The sequence below is a fragment of the Passer montanus genome, unplaced genomic scaffold, assembly GCF_014805655.1.
Source record: "Passer montanus isolate IOZ18808 unplaced genomic scaffold, ASM1480565v1 scaffold1, whole genome shotgun sequence".
NCBI lineage: Eukaryota > Metazoa > Chordata > Aves > Passeriformes > Passeridae > Passer > Passer montanus.
Window position 1 is genome coordinate 18853502 of NW_024356504.1, and position 22371 is coordinate 18875872.

The window sequence follows — 22371 nt, forward strand, 5'->3', positions numbered from 1 at the left end:
CCTCAGACACACGTGGGTTTGGTAGGGGAAATGCCACGATTCTGGTACAAGCCAGCAAACATCTGTCTGGCTGTCTTGTTCTTAGTGGAAGCTATTTGGAGTCAGAGGAATGTTACACATTCAGCCAGAAATAGAACCAGGGTCTATAACAAAGTCACCAAACTCTACAGCATTTTCAACTGAATGAAAATTTCTTCTGAAAACTGAGAGGAAGATCCACATCTCAGGGGGAAATTTTCATAATTTACAGTTTTCCATTCATGTGGCTATTTTTTGCTTATATCTTTTAGTATTACATTTCCTATCCAACCAATGAATTAATTTCCACCTAGACATCAAGCAGTTCTCTGTAGATGATCTGTGCCCAGAAAAGGTCATTTCCATTTTAAGGAACAGAAAATCCTTTCCAGGAATGCCTGACTGTTTAATGTTACTAAGTGTGCTGGAAAGTTGCAATATCTCAAAAAGCAAGCAAACAATGCAGATGTATAAAAGACGCCCAGATGTCATTAGTTGTATTTATGTGTTCAGGATCTGTAATTTTCTCCTACTTTCAGCAATAAAACTCCTACTTCTCTATTCAACATTATAGGAATCATGCCTTACTTTGTACATGACTGTGGCTTGATATGTGTCAGGAAAAAAATACACAGATCTCTTACTCTGGCATTTAGTGGGAACATCCAGTGTGAGTATGTTGGAAGTGGTGCTCTGCTATAAATACAAAGCTATTTGTCACGTCACACATCTCGCTAATTTTCTAGTGGGTTGACAGTTGGGCCCATTGTCTGGAATAATTTAATGTGCTGTGGCCTTACTTACTGTACTCTATGAATCATATACACAGATATTCATAATGGAAAAACTGTGTTCATGCAGCATTGAGGTTTACACAAATACAGCTGTGGGTCTGAATCTTCAGCTGGTGTAAATTGGCCTCGTTGGAACGACACCAATATATCCTGGTCGTGGACTGCACAGAACACATGTGAAAGGGAAAGATCTGGCAGAAGTATTGGCTTGTCCATCACCATCTGTAAACATGAGACAAACACAAAAACAAACATAACATTGTATTTAGGCCCTGGCTTAGCAAAGCATTTAGATGTATGCAGAGTTCTATTTTAAAGCTACAAATGCTTTGATTTAATTGAGGCTGTATTTATAAAGTGGCTGCAGGAATTACAGCAGATTGGAGGGTTTTTTTTTTAAATTGAAACAGTTTTCATAAAATTTGTTGATTTGTGAAAAAAAAAATTAGATGTGCTATCAAAGTTTTCTTTAAGTCCAAAATTTATTCTGGAGCTAATATCCTCCTACCTGAGAACAGCCATTTTCCTGGTGCCTGTGGAGGTGCCCAGCCCACTGTAAGGGCCCTGTGGGCACTGCTGGACATTAATGACCAACCTCACTGCCAGCTTTGCCACAGCCCTGCTCTGCCTGGCCACAGGCCCTGACGAGCCAGACACTGATCCATCAACTCATTTTGTGGCGTGACTGGGGACCTCCCTCATTGCTGTGGATCTGGGGCTGCATCTGAGCCTGGTTATCCTCATCAGGCCTGATCCTGGCCTTCTGGATGAGCTTAAGCTTGCACTTGTCACCAGAACTTGTGCAATGTCCTCTTGCTTAAATCTGGTTGCTGTCAGTTGTGAATATCAGGGGCAGCAGGACAGGCTCTGCTTAATGAGGCCCCTGTTCTATCGGCTGTGTCTTTATTTCTGGTTCCTTATCCCTTTGGGATCAGCTTGCCTGGACTGCCAGCATCAGTCCTCTGTTCTGCTGAATTTGGCTCAGAGGCTTGGCTGGAGGGATTTTTCTGTATTCCAGGTAGAAGTCCTGATTCTTTAGACTGTTGGCATTTCCCTTGTGCTCCTTCACAGACGTGTTGCACTTCTGTTGGCCTTTCCCAGACATTTAGGTGACCTAGACATATGGCTGGTTCCAATTAAACTGTAGTTTTGGTTCTAGTCTGGAGACATTGGGGGAGTTTCTTGATTGTCTCTTGTAAAGTTAGCTCACATGCAAATCTTTCCTGGATCCTGCCCTTGCATGTCAGTAGACTGTGTGTGTGTACCACAAATCTGTTACCCAGTATTCCTTTTGTTCATATACTGGCTAAATTCAATTGCAAAAGATGTGAGAAATATGCCTTGAATTTTTGTTTAATTGAGTTGTTGAGAATACTTGAACTCCCTTAATGAGATAGGAATAGACCTTGTAGCTGGAAACTTTGTAAACCTCAAGAGAGGGACTCTGGCAGTTACTGTTGTGTGTGTGTTATTGTTTATGTTGTGGAAATGTATAAAAATGAACTTGCTTAGCTGTAAATGCTCTCAGAGTGGAACTTTCCACTTTCTGTTGTAGATTATTCAGTTTAACACTGGCTGGACAGTTTTGAAAATACAAAATGCACATGGACCCTTAAATAGACCTCTCTTTAATAAGCAATGTATGCTTACCTCTAGCATTTCCCAACCTGTGAATCATGGATATTAAGTTCCCTAATGATTGGTAAAGGTATTTGATAAAACAGATTTATTCTTTGAAGACTTTAAGTGACTACAGTGCTTGCCTTGAAAAAAATTATGGGGACCACAGAATGGAAGAAATTGGAAAGCACTAATCTAATAGGGATTTCATCTGGCGTATAATTAGTGATCTACCCTCTCCACAACTACAGGCATTAACATTTTTGTCTGTTTGTTAGCAGCATATGGAGGCATAGTGAGAGAATGCATTTTTGACTACCTGGATTTCAAAACCCTGCCTTTTATTTTCCAAAACTAAGTGCTCTTGAATTTGCTTTTATTCAGAGCATCACCCGAGTTGTGCTTGTCAGAGCAAATCACATAAACACTACTGGTCTCTATCAGTATTTGTGCAGGGAACTACCAAGAGAAAAGATAGTGAGGCAAAGCAGAAAGTACTGACGTTGATCCACCAGCTGTTGTTCTCCCATTTTTGTATCTCCTTTTCTAGAACTGATGCCAGAAGTACTGCACAAGTTTATCCTAAATGATGTCAGCTGGAGTATTTCCAAAAAAGAAATAAAATCAACATTTCATAAAGTCCTTAGGGTTAGTCCTTAGAATTTCAGTTGGGATTGAAAGATATCCATGAACTAAAACAAGTGCAGAGAAAGGCTGTGTATCTTAAGAAGCTTCAAAAAGCTGGGCTATAGTAAAACAAACAGCACAAGAGACATTGACCCCACCTGTTCCACACTGGAAAAGGTTTAACACCTGGGAGAACTTTTTTAACTTATAGGGAAATGTTGACCTAAGAGAAAATGTGTATAAACTGGACAAGATCCTTGTGTCGATCAGGGAGTATGTGAAGAACTCAGAAACAGGAGCAGAAAGTTTTTGGAATTGCTTGTCATAGGAGGAGATGGGCTGTATCACTTCACTAGTTTTCAGGTGGAGCTTCATCCCTTTATGAGGGAAATTTTATCCTGTGGTTGGCTGCCAAAAGCAGTGATTGGGCTTGACCTGAATGTCCCTTTGGAACCATTTTCTTTATATGTACCCTATATTGTTCCTCAAGATTACATGGCTATAATGGTTATCATTCTGCCTTAAATTAACCATATGAGTTTGATGGCTCAGAACTTAGAGAAAAGATTATTTGCTACAAGCCAGTTCATAATTAATTCCAGCCCTAGTATAGTGTTCAATAGATTTAGGATTTATTATTTCCAGCATGTATAAACAGTTTAATTAATAAATATGTTCAGTTCACTGGCTGCCAAGACCATGAGGGCTGTAATCCTCCCATCAATACCACTGGCATGGGGTGTGCTGCCAGCCATGTGCTGGGCACATCAACCTGTGGTGCTCTGCACCCGTGTTCAGAATCCAGTGCTAATGCTCCTCAGCAAGCACTGACAAAAGCCAGAGAGCAGAGGTTTTTATCTGAAATTATGTTATAAATCTCATTTTAGCTGATGTAGAGCTGGACTGTGCACAGCCTGCATACATGCTGTTCCATATCCGTGTGTTTCTTGTCTGTTCTCAAACAGCTGTTCTCACCCTGTACTCACTGGCCTGCCAGATGTTAAAAATCCAGGGAAAATATGGAGTCACATTCTCCCTCTGTAGGACTTATTCATGACCAGCTTGAGACCTGCTGTTTGGTCTAACACTTAACCTGGATTTTCTAGTAACTCATCAACTATGATGACAAAACATGAAGCTAAGAACTCATTGTTGCCAGCAGGACTGATGCTAGAGAAGTGATCTGATGCCCTAATCTCGAGTGAAGTTGCCTCAAGACTACATCTATAATAATTACTGGTGCATATATGATCACTAGTGACATCACTAGGGCTAGATTCTTAAAAATGCCTAGGGAAGAGACTCTTTGGAACATTCTTAGTTCTTCTGACTCTCATAAAAGACTAATTTCCTTAATTAAATGTAGCACTTCACATTCTTCAGCACATACATTCAATTTTCTTTATGTATTTTTAGAAACGGGTCTACAAGAGATAAACACACTGAAAGTTTATCTTCTTTTTTAAGTGTGTTTAACCCCTCCCCTTGCTTCTCAGTCACTGGAAATCTCCTAAGTACTTAGCTGGTCTCCAGATTATCTACAGCAATGTGGAGAAGTGCCAGTCTGGGAGACACTGAGGACAGTTGGTTCACGTGTTTTTGGTGATGTAATGTCCAATCTTAGTTGTTCTGTGCTGCTGTTTAGTGTGAATTCATGACTGCAGGAGTGATTAGAAGGCTTGAGAGCAGAATTATTTCACTGGCAGTCAGCATGACTCCAACTAAGTAAGTCACAGGAATAATTAAAGATCCATTAATTTTATGATAATCACTAGACTAGGTTTGTTAAGAGAGTCTTTTTCATGGATGGGATGAGATCAGTTGATGGTGCTATATAGCAGTGTTAGAGTGACACAGAAAATCTGTTTGCTGAGACTCTCTATCTGACTTAAACTGATATCATGGGACACATTCTTCACTCTTTGATACTTATTGTATTAAAAACTCATTCCTTTGACAGGGAAACTGATTTGTCAAAGGATCTTGTACATTTTTCCAGGAGCCCACATTAGCCCCTTGAAACTGGGGACGTCCTTGCAGGGTTGAGAGAAACAGCAATTCTTGGGTCATTGCCATGTTCCCATCGTAATGGTGTGTTTTAATTAAACAAACGAGGCAGCACACTCGCTTCAGGAACACAGGAAGCGTCAGAGTTTCTCATGTGGAAAACAAGTTTCACTTGAAAGCTTTCAGGAAATATTGCTGGTAATATGGGCCAGGCCAGACAGTGCTGACAAACCTTCATATCAAAACCTCCTGGCCACGCATTGCAAACTCTCATAGCACCATCACAACTTCATCTGGTATTTTCAGAGTCTCAACCTGGAGTCACATTATTATGAAAAAATTGTTTAAGACCATTTTAGAGTTTTTGTTAAAGAAAAACGTTTGAAAACACAATACATTCTATCTCAAAAGTAAATAAGACCCCATTTTAGGTATTTATTTAAATCCCATCATTGTTAAGGAAATCTTGTGACCTGTGATACTGTGTAATACTTGCATATCTCATAATTGAGGTCTATTGCTCAGTGTTGGTCAAAATTCTTGAAGGACATCCTTTAAACTTTGTTGTTATATTTCAGCTGATTCAACAAGACCAAAAAAAGAGGCAAATCATCTCTTAAACTTCCTTTCTTTTTCTTAATAGTTTATTATTTTACATTAAAAGGGAGAAGCATGGTTTAACTTAAGCTAGGTTCTCATCCTGCAATAAGTGTATAGATTAGATAAAGGAAATGCTCCCTATCCACAGAACAATAGATTACTTGTTTAAATTACTTGTCTTAAAAAGATCCTGATTTGGCTTTGCTGAGCATAAAATATTAAATTTACTGTTTATTTTTAGTGGATTCCTGCCAATTTTCTTCTCCCTGACTGTCTTTAGATTGTTTAAAACATAAAAAACCCCTGTTCTCATCAAACATATATCTACTTACAAGAAATCTCTGTTGATCTTTCCGCAGGGACATAAAGTCTTGTTGTTAGGACATGAACTTGGCTGTTATGGAATTTTCCTTTCTTTTTTACCTTGATGTTTTTCCTATCCTTTTTTTCTTTTTTTTCCCTTTAAGCCCACAAGTGTGGCAAATTATGTTGTGCTAATTCTGCTTATTAAATCTTCATAAACTGAGAAAAAGGAATCCAATGAGAAAGCTTTAATGTCTGTTCAGGTGTAGTAGGTAGTTTCATTCTGTTTAATTTGCAGTAAAGTTTGAAAACTCTGACCTCATCCTTGCAAAAATTTTGTTACTTATATTTTCTGAAAAAATTGTAATAGGCCTGATCAGCTCTATTAGTAGAAAGTATCTGTGTCATTGATATTGCTTTAGACTTGCATCTTTGTAACTTGAACCAAATTTGGCTTTTAGGACTATTTATCAGCAGAAAATACAAGGCGGATATAGACTGTATAGCTGCAAGTGTATTTTCACAAATAAAAGATTAAGAAGTCAGGCATATGTGACAGTTTCTTGGGCACCAGGTCAGTGTAGTGTGTCTGGTGACACATGGAATGTTTATTTGCCTTTTGTTGAAAGGGATATTCAGTGTTATTTTTGCAAATCCCCTCCGTACGGCAGAGCACTCCCAAGCTGGATTGAGTGCTCAGCATGAAATGCTGTTTTTCCTGCAGGAATCTTAGGTGACCCATGCAGGGCCTTTTCTCTCCTCACAGGAGCCCCATCTCCACAGGGAATGGGGAACTGACCCTGAACAACTACAGCAACAGAGCAGTGAGCTCTGAGAGTTCTTCAGCTGTCACAGGTCAAAAGTTGTTATGCAGTGCTAAAGAACAAAGCAGCTTTTTATTGGAGGACATGTAAATGTTATAACTAAGATCTGGACTGATCTTTTGACCCTGAGGTGGTTGCTTAGAAGCTGCATCACTGCCTTTTTACCTTAAAACACTTAAACTTTTTACACTTAAAACACTTTTTCTAAGACTGTCTAAGACCAGGGACTGCACTGACCTCACCTGTGCAGCCTCTATAATTAGTTTTTCTTTTTTAATGAGTTAGGAGGGTTTTGTTGTTGTTATTATTATTATTATTAAAGATTCCTTATTAATGGGTAGTTTGCCAGCTTTCTGGGATGGAGATAAGAAAACATAGTTTTAGAGGTATACTGCAAAAAAAAAATGTTTGCAGAAGAGATCTGAGATTGCAATTGCCTGCAGAGCTGCAGTCAGGAGTAAAGAATGAAAGGTTCTACTTTGAATGCATTTAGTCTCTAGCACAACACAGAATAAGCTAAAACATAAATGCACTATCTCTTAGCTGACTTGTGACAGCTTATAATGAATGAATGGGCTGCAGATTGAAATGTCACACTGACGTGCTTCTGAATAAGAAATGAGTTTCATCAGCTTTATTCAATATATTTCTATCTGTGTCTGAAGTACTGAACAATCCATTTTGCTTGGAAATACATTTGGAAGTGGAAGAAGTTGAAATGTATGCTCTCTATAGAAATTAATAAAATACTTTTCTTTTTTTTCTCTTCATTCCCAAAAATAGTAAGTGGCAGATAGGCTGGGTTCTGACTTTGAACTTGGAAAGATCTAGGAAATAAAAGTGTAGGAAGTCAGCTGGTTATTTGAATGTAATATTTAGAAACTTTATATATAGATTAAGAAAGGAAAAGGTTTTGAGAAAATTGTATCAGTAATATTTATGGAATTTTTGGTCCATTTGTGATTTAAAAAAACTTTATCAACTGCTACTATTTGAATGTAATATTTGGAAACTTTATATATAGATAAGAAAGGAAAAGGGTTTGAGAAAATTATATCAGTAATATTTATGGAATTTTTGGTCCATTTGTGATTTAAAAGTACTTTATCAACTGCTAGATCTTTGGTCAATGAAGAAATCCCTGATTATAGTTCCCTCTGCTGACATTTTTCTATATATGAAATTCCCATTACTTATAGGAAAAGACTGTGGGATCAAGCTTACTAAAGAACATGTTTAATAAATTATTTTTCCTGACCTATCATTCTGTTAATAGTGAAATTTGGTGATAACTTCAATGCTTCAATTACTCAACAACAGTTTATTTTATTGAGGAGCATAGGTGAGATGATTTTGACTATGTTGCATACACATCTGTCTCAGAAGAGGATTTTTATATTTTGCACTGTCTCTTACTGTTTCCCTCCTTGTCTAATTCTGGTTTTTTACCTCTCTCTATGTAAACCCTTCCAGATGTTCGACTGGATCAGCCACAACAAAGAGTTGTTCCTGCAGAGTCACACAGAGATCGGTGTGAGCTACCAGCACGCCCTGGACCTGCAGACACAGCACAACCACTTTGCCATGAATTCCATGGTGAGTTGAGCAGCACAGGAGGGAGGAGAGGGCAGCACAGGAGGCACCTCCAGTGCTCAGGGAACGAGGGACCTGTGAGAGGTGAGGGAAGGAAGGTCAGGCTGGCCGTGGCAGCAGCAGAGTTGCTCTGTCCAGCCAGACACTGATATATGGTAACTTCCTTGACTTAAGAGCAGCACAGTCCTGTGGAGTTTGTTTACATTTTGGAGAGCAAACACAATATTTTATAAGTTTTTGACATTTCTTTGGGAATTAATGAGAACTGTAGGATGCACTTGAGTAATTTATACTTTTTCCTCCACAAAGGGGGGAGGTATACACCTTATATATAAGGTATTTTTCAAAACCTTGAAAAAGAGACACTAGTCAAGCTGTCAGTTGTGGCCACAGTGGGATTTTGCCTTTTTTAGTTGTTAATTGGTCAGAACTTTTGAATCCAACTCAATTTACCTTTCTTTTTCAAAAAAGAAAACCATCATTATATCTTTATAAGTCCTTTGGTCATTTCCAGACAGAAGGTATTTGTCCTGGAAACTGCCCTGCTTTCAGCACAGAAATGAGGACAGGATGTATTGATGTTTTGATCATTGCAGTGAGATAGAAAAATGCATGTATACCCCCATCATTATGCCTTTAAAAGTGCTTTGGTCATTTCCAAACAGAAGGTATTTGTCCTGGAAACTGCCCTGCTTTCAGCACAGAAATGAGGACAGGATGTATTGATGTTTTGATCATTGCAGTGAGATAGAAAAATGCATGTATACCCCCTGCTGCAGCTGTGCAGTGCAGAGATGAGCCCTCTCTGAACACTGTCAAGCACAGCAAAGCTTGCTCTGAGTAAAGCACTCCAGCAGGTGAAACCTCCTCCTGCTGTGCAGGGTCAGGCTGCAGCTGCAAGGGGCTGACACCTCAGAGGTGGCTGAAGTTGGTGGTGTAAGGCACTGGAGAGCATCTGTCTGAAATGGGAAAAAGAGATCCCGACTACCCCAGGAAGTTAAGGACCCCACACTGCTTTCATCAGGTTACAGGCATTAACCCTGGGATTCTGGCCAAATTCCAGGTCAGGTAATTAACTTCTCTGACCTGAATTCCACAGGCCACTTCCACCTAGCTGGCTATTCCCCACTTCAAGCACTGTGCCTCACCAGGGCATTGCATAACAGTGGGAGATGAGAAATGTTTATAATGCCTATTAATGTGTTTATTGTGATTATATCAGAGCAGAGCCCTGAAAACCAGGCTCTAGGCACCTGATAGTTAAACTTGCCCTCACAGTGCCATCTAGCAAAATCTAGGATAACACTGCTTCCATATAACACTGCTGCTCTCAGAGTCCCAATAAGTAAATGTGTCCTGGAGGTGAGTGCATTAAAATTCATTTGACTTATAAAATATGCAAATTTAGTCATAATTCTTCAGAAATACCATTAGAAGAGTCAGGCTTGAGGATCTCCCTTTATCCTTTTTTGTGGTAATAATACCACAAAATATGGTAATGTAAAATAATGTTGTCTAATATTATTTTCTTAAAATAACTGGGAGTTAGGCTTGGAAAGAGATCATTGCTGTTAACAGAAAATGAACGATTTTGGTAGAATTTTAATGTATAATTTAGCTGGATCTTTTCTAAATGTAATACATCAGCAACTGTTGGATTGAGAATAGCTCAGCTGTTTATTACTCAGAAGTATGAGTAATAAAATAATGAAATCTTGAGGCACTTTTTTTGGTTGTGGGCCTTGGGCTTTTCTGTGGTATTGAATTTTGTTTTGTTAATACATTAAAATCAGTATCTAGTGGGGATCTGGAGGAAGACAAAGTAGCTAAAGATGGCTGTATGTTTAGCAGGGAAAAAGCCTACAAACTTCAGGGAAAGCTGGATCAGATTGTGGATCTCTAAGGTGTTTTGTTTTGGTTGTGTTTGTTGTTTGGGGTTTTTTTCTTTACACTGTGCATACTGTCCTTTAAGCCTGGCATAACTAATAATAATTAAAATACAGTCTTCAGTTCCTCTAGGAAATGCATGCCTTTCAAAAGGCATGGGTCATGCCTTTTGTTGCATGATCTTCCTGTACATCTCCATAGGCATGCTGTGACCAAAGCTCCCTTTTGGAAAAACAATTTGCTACTCTGTTTGCTACAATAATTCTTCCTTCTAAATGATCAATGGGATGTGGGAAATCATATATTTGAGGTAATAAACTGTAGTGTGCTATTTTTCTTTCAAGTAAGGAGCATAGATTATTTTTTTTCCTGTGATTCGAGGTGGTGCTTGTTTTCACTTCAGTTTCAAAATAAATTGTTACTCTTTATCACAGCTGTATAATGTTTATACTGAAGCAATAATACTTTTCACAAAGATGAATATTTAACTCAGACCTTTTTCAAGCAATATCAATAATCTAATAAATTCACTAGAAAACAAATCCTGTGTTCCAATATGGCACAAAGCATACTGGGTGTAGCTCTGCACTTGGATACCTGGTGTACAAGCCATTTGTTCTGACTAAAGTTATCTGTATATCCCTTGCCTGGACTTTTTTATGCCTGTATCTGATAACTTCTTTAAATTATGAGTTCCTGCTTTCTGCACACAAAAATGAGAGTATTCAGTGCTGATACTGCTGCCTGTCCTGCTGTCAGGGAATTAGCTGACACCACACAGAGATCCATGTTTTCCTAAATCACAATATATTTCTAACATGTTACAATTATCATGTAAAGGCTATTAATGTCTGTTGAAAATTCCCAATATCTGTCTTCAATGAATGCTATTTTTCTATATGTGGGCTAAGCTAAAATGCCATCCAGTATTACACAGGCTACATGTAATTGATCTTGTTATAGAAACTTAAAGGTCTTAAAGATGTCTCATGAGGGGTTTTTTTTGTCACTGAAACATTCTGCTTTGGATTTATGTGTTAGGCTCATTTCACATATAAAAATTTCACTTTCAATTAATCTGCAGAACTCTTCTCTTGTAACCCACCTTTCCTGTTTGCCATCACATTATCTCACCTAGTCCTCTAGGGAAAGATATGAACACTCCAAATTCCTTGCAGATTTAATGCTTTCCACTGCTTTTTTTTTTTTTTTTTTTTTTTTTTTTTTTTTTTTTTTGGTGAGTGTCACGCATTCTTTTTATAAGTGTGCCACAAGAAAGTGCTGTTGCAGCCAGGCTTGGAGGCTTGGAGGGTTTAATCAAGAGGGAAGGTCTCCCAGCATGCCCACGAGGTGATCGGGGGTCTGTATTTCCCTGAGCGGTCATTGCCCAGCTGCAGCTCCAGCTCTGTCAGTGCTCACTGCTGACACTCAGGGCTCTGATCCGAGCGTGTGCTGGGACCTGGGCGTGCACGGTGCTCGCTGTGCTGGTGGCACAGCTGTGCCACACGCTGGGGACCACAATCAGGGTCTTGGCAGGGCCACAGAAATGGGTTGAGGGCCGATGGACAAAGAGGGGAATGGGAGCTTACGAGGCACCGCTCAAGGCTTTTGTCAATTTGTAAAAGAAACTCTTACCTCTCATGATACCCATGTACATGCAGGGAAATTTTTGTTTTGTTTTCCAATCCAGTGATTTTTAGAAGGTAGAAATCCCCTATTTTGGACTAAAGTTTCAAAGTTGAAATAATGAGTTGTGTCAAAGTCATGGAACATTTTTGCTGTGTTTGAAGAAAAAGTTCCTGAAGAAGTTTCGATTTCCTGTAGAAAATGTTTTTTTCATCCTGATTTTGATGAAATATTGCAAATAAAAAATTAACTCTAACATGAGAAGTGCCTTTGAAAAGCATGCAAGTAAATATGAAATTAGTTTTTTTCAATGCTGAAAGGTATTTATTAGCTAAAATTTCAGTGCATCCTAGTGTCATGACTACAGAATGTCAACTGAAGTGCTTTTACTTCTAGACATTAATGTATTGTTTCCTCATTTTTTGACCTATTGTGCTCTCATATAGCTATGAAAGAGTGATCCCTTGCAGTCCTCTTTGGGGACCCTTCTCAGTTTTGAATGAAATATGAGTTTAGGTTAATTTCAAAGTGAGATTTTCCATGCACTTACTATTGTGGATTTTCCAAGCCTAAAGGAAAAACAAAGTCACAGACATTAGCTGCTCTATTGAATTTATTTCCTATTAAGATTGAAAGATCTATATAATAGTACCATAGAAAAAAAATCTCAATTCACTCAGCTTATAGAAGTGAACACACCAGAGGGAAAGGAAGATTTAACTTTGTGAAATGTCAACAGATAAATTTCCTCAGCATAGATTTTCCATTTTACTTCAGAACATTACACATTGGCAGATAAAGATGAAGAAATAACCTGGCTTACAATGTTTTCTCTTCTTCAAGGTGGAAAAGAAATGTCTTGCATTTTGTGGATTGTGGTCAGTTAAATGTTGGGGTTTTTTCATGAAAGTAAAGCATGGATTGCCTTGAGGCCATACTGCATTTTACTTCAGTCTGCAACAGCAATACAGAGGAGCCCATCACAGGTGATAGTGCACTTGGGCACATTTGTTGCTCAAACGTGAGCAGAAGCTCTGGAGTCTCTGTTTTCTGAGCCTTTTCCACTTGGTGCACAAAGAATGGAGGTGTGAGCTGGTGATTCCCAAACTGCTTCTTGCTTCCTGCTGAAAAAGCTATGGGCTTAGTGGGTTGGTACCCTTCCATGAAAAATTCTCATATAGGAAAGAGACATTTTCATCCTTATCCCTGTACAAAAATACAACAGACATAACAATATGTAAATCTATCTGACTTAAGAACTGGACTCTCAGAACATCTGCTGCAGTTCAGTTAAACTTCCCCTTGCTCCCCTGCTGGTTAGCACATCTGTGCACAGGAGCCATTGGGAACCACAGAATTCACAGTTGTTTCCTCCATGCCCATTGCATTGCAGTGGCCGAGATAAATAAAGAATAAAAATAAATAAACAAAATCAGGATGAAAACAACCGTTTTCTTCAGTAAATCAAAACTTTTTGGGAACTTTTTCTTCAAACACCACAATGTTCCATGATTTTGGCACAACTCATCTAAGTTTTAGCACCTGTGGTGATGCTGCACTACTTTCCACCAAAAGAATTGACCTGAAATGTTGCAAAATTATCTTGGCTGAGGTTTTACTCATGAAGGATTTCTGGGAAAAAAGCTTAAACATTTAGTATGATTTCCAGTGTCTAACCTAGAGGGACACCAAGATATGTTGGACTCTGGCTGCTGGTCAAAATTTCAAATCATAGTGGGTTTTTTTTTAGTAGGCTTTAAGCTCCAGGACAGTTTTGATTGGTTTCTCTAGTTGCAGTGAAAAAAAAAAAAAAAAAAAAAAAGATGGTTATTTCTTAAAAATTAATCTAGCAATTTTGAGCCAAATCAAATTTTTAGGAAAAAACAAGACTGAAGGCTAGGTATTGCTTTAGATCAATGTTATTTATGTGACAGTTGTCACAGTCATGGTTCTACCAGGGAGAATTGAGTGGCTCAAAGGGCTGGGGCCCAATCTTTTTCCCCTTTAGCACCTACAGTTATGATGAATATACTTCATAGTTATCCCACACACTTTGCAGACATACTTTGCCCTGCTTTACAACTTAGTTTGGACCTGTGCCTACCTTGGCAGTGCTCTGTTGCATTTCATGTTTGGATTGGCAGATACCTTTCCACATTTTGCTCCCACTCACTCTGATGAGATCCTGCTCCAACAAACACTTCCATCTCTGATTTATTATTTGCCCATGAGTAATGCTGCTAAAATCATCAGGGCTGTGTCTGTCCTTGTGCCTGAGGGTCTTACAGATTCTACTCCCAGAAATTTCTAAAGCCCTTTGGAAATAGTTTAGAGAGACAAGAAAGCAGCAGTAAGTCATCATTAGCAAAACATCTCAAATTTTGAGATGTTCCTTTCCTCAGGTGAGAAGGAAAGAGAAAGTGCTTACATCAAGTGACTTTCCAGGAATCTGCAGGACAGCTGTCATTTGTCTTGTGATGGTGCATCATTATGGGACACTGTCATGATGGCTATTTATTTTCAGCTTACATTCCTATGCAGAATGAGGGTATTGTAATGCAATTACATTGCTGTCCGAGGTTCAGTTTGAGAAAAAACTATTCTTCCACTTCTTCAAGGCTGAATAAAAACAATAATGGAAAATTCTTATGAAAGAACAGAAAATATTACCCTTTTAGAGGCTTTTGAATCCTTCTAAATGGAGAATAGAGTTGAATAATATCTCTGCTGGAGAACAGCTTAAAATAACCTGCAGAAAAGATAACATTTTAACTGAACACCATAATGTAATAGACATTTCTATGGAAACACTTATATTTCTATAGGATAGCCTTATGAGCTCTTTTAAATTCTGTAAGGCTTTTCCATTTGTTGACACTACATGTCTATAAAGGGTTATCAGTTCTCAAAGGGCATAAAGCAAACCTTTTACTTAAAATATGTGGATATAGCATCCAGAAATATGAATTAATGCAACAAAAATATCAGGAATAATATAGAAGCAATGAGTACACCCTAACAGATGAGTGAATAGCTGAAGTATGGCAAATTAGTTTTACATAAATAAATTCAAGTAGAGAGGGGGAGATAAGAGTGTTAGATAATGGCATAGATGTACAGAAAGAATCCAAAGGGATGTGTTTTGAGAGTGGAAGGTAGTCTGCCTGCTATTCAGGCACGTTGAAGCAGGTGGTTGATTGCTCTCACTGAACTGCCTGGCTTTACTCCAGCTGATGGTTTGGAATGTGTAATGAATGCAGAGGGTGGTCACAGTTCTTCCTTCTCTTTATTTATGTGTGCTTTTTAATTTTCAGAATGCCTATGTCAACATCAATCGAATCATGTCTGTGGCATCACGGCTCTCCGAGGCAGGCCACTATGCTTCCCAGCAAATCAAACAAATATCCAGCCAGCTGGACCAGGAGTGGAAGAGTTTTGCTGCAGCTCTGGATGAGCGCAGCACCATCTTAGCCATGTCTGCTGTCTTCCACCAGAAAGCTGAACAGGTGAGTGGCTCTGGGGAGAGGCAGAATGGTCCCCTGCTACCTCAGTAAAGGTGATGCTGCAGTTATTGCTTGATGGGTTTTGGCTTATGTACAGTGAGGCTGAGAGCTTTGTTCTTGGGGGCTCAGTGTCCCAAAAACAGTAATATTTTCACCCTAAAAACAGCCCATGTCCCCTTGTGGGTAAGACATGTTTTCACTTTAGTAATGAGAAAGGATCTGATCATAACTGAAGTATACTGATGCATTAACAAGCTGGTTTGTTTCTAATATTTCATTAGTGCTATGAATAAATTCAGCATTATTATAGTCAGGAAAACAGTATCTGCCCTCATGTATATGTGCTATGTGTTGAGGAACATTGCACACATGACAAAGGTGTAGACCAGCAGGCAATTTCTAGGAGCCAAGGAATATTATTGTTAATGAATATTATGGAATTCATTCCAACACTTACAATGCTCTCCATAGCTCCAGACTTTGTTAGACATCACTGAGCAGAGATTTCAGAGACAGCTGTGGACATTAAAGAAAAGTTTCCATACCCCTGAACTTGTTTTGTGTCTTTAACAACTACTAGAACGGTTCCATAGTTCATAGCTAGACTAAAGATTTAAAATGTCACTGAATAAACCTTGTGCTTTTTTTGCATCTAAACCAGGTTCACCTAATGATGATGCTTCAACACGGATGATTTGTTGATTACATTAATTTTCCAGTGACAAACACTGCTTTGGGGCTCTCTTCACTGTTGTGTACTTGTTTTTCCAAGTAGTTAATACCAAAGCTACTAAGTGGGTGTACTTGATATTTATAAAATAACCCATACTTGAAGCATCTGGAGAAGAAATTGTAAGAGCTAATGAAACTGTGTCTGTTAAACCAGAAGATATGTGTAGAAAAGGTTATTTTAAAGAGTAAAGATTTTCCCCATTGTTGTTTCTGACTGTAAAATTACAATGGATTTTTCTTTAGTCCCTGCTTCTTATTGACAACAGGCAATAGCATAGAGCAATTACTCACCCTACTGGGCACTTACTCATGTAAGCACACTCAGTGCCTTTGATGGGACTGATATTCTAAGAAGATGCCCATTACAAAACCTTTCATCTCCTTACAATGGGCACTGTAGAGATTAGGTGTAGTCTTCATGTTAATAATTGGTCAATCATCATATATTCATAAAGGAAAATCAAAGAAAGGCTATGTATGCAGTCTGTAGTCACAATTAAAATGTTAGAGTTTATTAATTAATTAGATAGTTCTTGTTTTCTTGGTTATGTTTGGGGTAGTTTTTACTACTTTTTTTCTTTTTTTTTTCCTTCTTTTTTTTTAATGAGTGACTCCCAATTTTTCTGAAGTGTCAGTCTTGTTTGCTGTCTCTGAGCTGCTGAGGTACTGTGCAGCATGAAAGGCAATAAACCAGAAAACTATACTGACCTGCCTGGCACCTCTTCCCAACAAACTGAAGTTTGTACTCTCTGACAGGAGCCAATTTCTCATTATTAACAGACAGGAAAATTTGCTAATTGAGCCAGCAGTTGCTCCTCACTTGCAGTAAGAGAAAATTAAGTGGAATAGCAATGCTGAAGTGAGACCTGTGAACTCAGCTACAAAAAAGAAATGTAGGTGTCACCATGTCCATGAGCCAGGACTAAAATTTCATCCCTGCCTCAGTAACTCTGGCATAAACCAATGCCTTGAGCTAATAATTTGGTCATTTAACCTCTCTATAGTATAACTAGTGAGGTGTTTGAGATTTGGTCTGTAACTAAGTCTGTTGTCTATCAAATATTCATTCCAAATGTGACTTTTTATTAGTTGGCATCAGCCAGGGTTTTTTTTTAAACTCAAATCAGGGCTTCATTATTTTACAATAAATAGGGCTTACTGTCAAATAGAGCTGTATTGTGAAGCAAAGATTCAGATAAACCCACTATTTCCTCTGTTGCAGATCTAATCTATTTTTGCTCCCTTTGTTCTCTCAGTAAGGCTAATCTTGTTGCAGATGCAGCCATTTCTCCCAGAGTGTCAGAGTGTATCCCTGCTACCCTCTCACCGATCTCTGGTGCAGATGAGAGAACAAAGGTTTCTGCTGTTGCAGTTGCAGCCATTTCTCCCAGAGTGTATCCCTGCTACCCTCTCACCGATCTCTGGTGCAGATTGTCATTCTTTCTCCAGTGCTGCAGTCTCTTTGTTCATTCCTTGCTGTTGATTGAAGGTCTCTGTGATGCCAACAGGAAGCCAGTCTTCTAGGACCATAATCTTTCAGCCTCTAGCACACCCCAGCCTGCAAGAGAACTGTTGGCTGGGGACAGAGATTTATGAAATATCGATAATATGCAACCTGAGCAGGAAGAAACTTGTTTTTTCAAGGTCTCTTCCTAAAGACCCCACACAGAAAACTGCACAGAATGCAATTTGTCTGGTTTGGAAGGATGAAAGGCTAAGTCAACTCTGCTGGGAATTGAACCTCACATCTGTCTTCATGTGCCTCAGAATCACAGTGCTTTCCTGGCTTTTATTTCAGATACATGTGGCATGTATGAATGGGACTCAGCTGAATTCATTCCTGGATGCTTTATTTATTTATTTTCCTTTTTTTTCCCCTTTCTTTAGTGTGTGTGCACATACTTGTCCTTCTTAAATTTTTAAGCACAACTAGTACGTACTAAACCATCAACAAGAAAACAGCAAAGAGGAAAAAAATAGAAGAAAAGAAAGCAAACAAGACAAACCTTGCCAACTACTTAGCCTCCAGCTAGGCAGTCTTCAACACAAGTGTCTGATCCAAAGCCAGTAGACTGCAGTCAAAACAACCACTTTGTCCAGGTCAAGGTACCACTCAACAGATTCAGTGGAGGTGTTTCCCAAGTGTCCTGCCATTTCACCTGCTACACATCTCTCAATTCTGTGGTGTTTTTTTCCTTTCCTTTTCTTTTTTTAAATTTTCCTTTCTCATGCAAACATGGAGATATTCTAGAGCAAAAGAGAATCTCCTTCTCTAGGTTTATGTGTGTCTGAAGCTCTTCAAAGTGTCAGGAGGATGTAGGACACCATGTCTTATCTCACTGAGATTTCAAGAGAACTTGCTGATTTACTCCAGATGAGATTCCAGCTCACCAGCCACCAGATGGGGGAAGCACCCACACAGGTGTCCTCCCCATTTTGGATGTAATCTCTGAATAGGCTAAAGTGTACATAAAATGTTCACTCTACAGGTCCTGTCAGAATGAACAAATTAATGTTTTGAATTAGCCAACCAATTAATTCTGGCTCAGAGTCTACCCTCAGAAGCGCATGAGCAGAATTACTGTTCAAGGTAGTAGCTGTCAAGTGCACACAATAGATATTTATGCTGATTCTCAGAAAAGTGACCCTTGACCATTTGTTTCATATTACTTTACTCCTCAACCAGGAAGATTACTGGTCTCATCTCTCAGCTCTGCCTGGATCTCTCTAAGCACATCTTCAACTCCCCTGTATGAGGAAAAGAAAAGAAAAGAAAAGAAAAGAAAAGAAAAGAAAAGAAAAGAAAAGAAAAGAAAAGAAAAGAAAAGAGGAAAGAAAAAAGAGCCATATTATCTTAATATTGATAAGATGCAGGGCTAAGACCAAAATATATAGGGAAATTCCAGAAACAGCATCAGGAAAAATACAAGTAGCTTCATTAAAAAAATTGAAAAATTCAGAATAGCAGGAGGTATTAAGAGTCACTGAGGAAAGTGGCTTCATGGTTGTCCTCCCATCTTTCCCCACAGCCATTCTGGCATGAAAGCACACTAGAATTTTGTTTTAGATTTTCTGGGTCCTGGTGAACCACCCTGGTTATCCTGCAGCTTCCACACAGAGGCAAACAGTGAGCAAGGATTGAGCAAAAAATATAAAGTAATGCAGAGTACAAAATGTCTGAGCTGTGCTTTGGAGCAGCCACCTGGTATAGCAGAGTAGTCCCTGAGGAAAAGTAGTAAGAAGTCTGAGAATCCTTTATTACCTGTTAGAATTTGCATACAGAATTTGCAACTCAGGTTGAGAATTAGGAGTAAGTGTAGGTCATCATTTTAAAGATGCTTTTGGATTGGATCAGAGACGCAAAGGTACTGTAGGCACTTCTTTAATTTTTGAGAGACATTCTTCCTAATCTTTCCTAAATCCTTGTAAAGCATGGACAATTATTTTAGCCTGTCATTTCAAATCATATTTAAAGGGTTTTTATGTTCCCAGTAGGAGATATTCTAGTCAATAAAATAATTATGAATTTAAGCATTTCATTTAAATGGTATTGAGTTCTAGTAGGCAGTAATGACTCCTGTTCCAAACTAACAGTTAGCAATTTACAATTTTAAATGCAAGTTTTTGCAGCTCAGTCAAATGGTGATTTTTGTGTTGTAATAAGAATTTGCTTCTAGAATGAAGGGTTACATTTAAATAATTTTTTTGTCTGCCACAGTGTGTGACAAATAATAAAAATTAACAAATCTGCTATTTTGAAAATTTCCAAATCAATAGCGCTATGGCCTGAACTCACACTTTGCAACACTCCCTAAAAAACCTCTATTTGCTCTTCCTGCATGATTCTGCACACACAGCACAGATCACTCTGCACTGTGTCAGAATATCAAACCCTGACAGGCTGCATCCCTTTAAACTTCTTAAAACAGATGATGTCAACTGCTCTTGCTAGTGGCAGAAGCAAAATTAACAAAGTAATTGTGACATTGTCTATACACAAAAGATAAATGCAAACCAGCAAGGTGGACGTGTGCAGTGGATCTTCCTGAGACTTCTCCCACATACTGTGCAAATCACAGTCTGGAAATGTGACAATAGATGAGTAACATGACTGTAAGAGCTTTTACTGACATGGGTAGAATCAGCAGTTTTGATAAGAACCATAACAGTGTGATTCCAGCTGCAGGAGCACTCGTCTGTGAGGTGTAAAGGTCTTTTGTTCACTGTTTCAACCAAGAGGTTCATGGAACAGCCCCAAAAGGGATTGCTCCCAGCTCTGTGCTCTTAAACTGCATCGGAAATCATGTGAATGCCATTACTTTGGCACAAAATGTGATGACTTCAGCTTTGTGCAAGGATGTTTGGGGATTTCATCTGAACAGATTCAGCAGATCATAAGTCAAACCAGTGCAGGAGAGCCTGCCATCCTTGCCTCTAGCTTTCTAGAAAGCACAGTTGTCACTGGTAGATTTGTACTTTGTAGACATGAACTCTTATAAATTCGTCTTTTGTCCAAATCTTTGTGCATGAAGTGTTTACAGTGCAAGCACTTTAGAGCCTTGATTACACAGCAGCATGGTGAATAGCTTTACACTACCAATAAAAAAGGATGCTGATGCCAGAGACAGAGTTGAATTGGAATTCTTTCGTTTGAACCTCACAGCCCTTCATGCTGTGAGTGAGTGCCTAACTAACAAGCCACAGGTGAGCACTTCAGGAGGTGACAAAGCTGTGATCCTGGGGTGCTTTTGTGGCATTATACATTCGTCCTACAGGGCACTACATCTGTTATATAATTAGCTGTTCTTTTTTATAAATAGCCCAAGGTGTGGCAGGCTGGTTTAACAGAAAGATGGAGGAAGAGAAAGCATTAATGAGAAATAATGAGGTGGCATTAGGCAGCTCATATGGACAAAATATGAACATGTGAGCTGTGTCATTGAACCAAGCCCTGCTTTAAAGAAAAACAGGGTGGGAGTCTTAGAGACTAAATTCCTCTTTTCTTTTACAGAACAGGCAGCACCCAAGAGAGCTTCCTCAGTTTGTTCTGCCAAAGTGCATCAGCACTGCTCTGGAGGCCTTTAGAGTAGAAAATTATTTTTTTTCACCCCTTTGCCCCCCAGAGTGTTCAGTTTCTGGCTGGCTGTTAAGGCTTCCAACCAAGGTGTTAAACCCTATCAATTGCAATGGCAATGCTTTCTTTTTTCTCCCTCTTCATGGACATCTGCCCACCAGGAACTGGACTGAGACCAGCAGCTCATTTTGTGCTGGCTGCTTAGCAGCCATCAGATGGTAATGGTATCTGATCACTGCTGACCTGGGCCAGAAGCATGTGTGACACAGGGGCTTAAACCTTGGCATCCTAATAGTAACCCCACTGAGCTGGACCTGGGATGGGAGCTCCTTGAATGCAGACTGTTTGCCTTTCACTGAAATTAATGTCAGCAGTGATTTTAAATGGGAGTTTTCTGTTCCTCACGTGAGTCGTTTTAAGGACAGGTAAATGAGGGAAGACAGACAGATGAGACAATGCCAAAGGCAGCTGGAGCTGTCACTGTGCCCTTTCTGCTTCACACTGGTGTTTTTTCTCTAAACATGTTACAGCCTCCCTTTTGCAGTGTTGTAGACTCCCTGATGGTGTGCAAAGGCTTTTGGAATGGGGTTTTTTTTCTGAGCCTGCTTAAATAAGCATTTATTTTTAATCCAGAAGAGACAGAAAACATTCCTTTGGATCTAAGCATCCTTCAGGTGCTGAGGAGGTGACAGGAATGTGCCTTTCCAAGGTGCCCAAGAGGACTCCTTTGTAACTTCTGTGTTCTCCTCAGTCATTGCTGCAGTCATGTGTGGCACTCTGCAAAGTTTTCTAATGTTGATGAGGTTGGTTTGTGTCACTGTTGCTCATTGCTCCTGGAATTGTTTCAGTTCCTTTCAGGTGTGGATGCCTGGTGCAAAATGTGCAGTGATGGAGGCCTCCCCTCAGAAATGCAAGACCTGGAGCTGGCCATCCACCATCACCAGACCCTCTATGAGCAAGTGACCCAGGCCTACACAGAGGTATGTGCTTCCCAGAGCAAATGTGGGTATCCTATGAGTGATAACGGATGCATGGCTGCATTTAGGAGCTTAGCTTTTCTAAGTGAGGTAGGATTTCCTTTCCATTCCTGCAATTCTTTCAAAGATAGAGTCAGACCCAATCCCAGGCTGTAGTACATGACTTCCCAGCAATTTGCTTGTAAG

The 22371-nt window shown here is 39.2% G+C and overlaps 1 protein-coding gene across 10 annotated transcripts in view; it reads left to right on the forward strand.

The window, feature by feature from the left end:
* The window catches only part of KALRN (kalirin RhoGEF kinase), a 474406-nt gene that overhangs the window by 209408 nt on the left and 242627 nt on the right, over positions 1-22371 (forward strand). For all 10 annotated transcript variants that reach the window (XM_039698296.1, XM_039698264.1, XM_039698216.1 and 7 more), the window contains exons 6-8: positions 8267-8389; positions 15214-15405; positions 22057-22188. In XM_039698296.1, coding sequence (XP_039554230.1) covers positions 8267-8389; positions 15214-15405; positions 22057-22188 — 447 coding nt within the window. The remainder of the gene's footprint in view (positions 1-8266; positions 8390-15213; positions 15406-22056; positions 22189-22371) is intronic.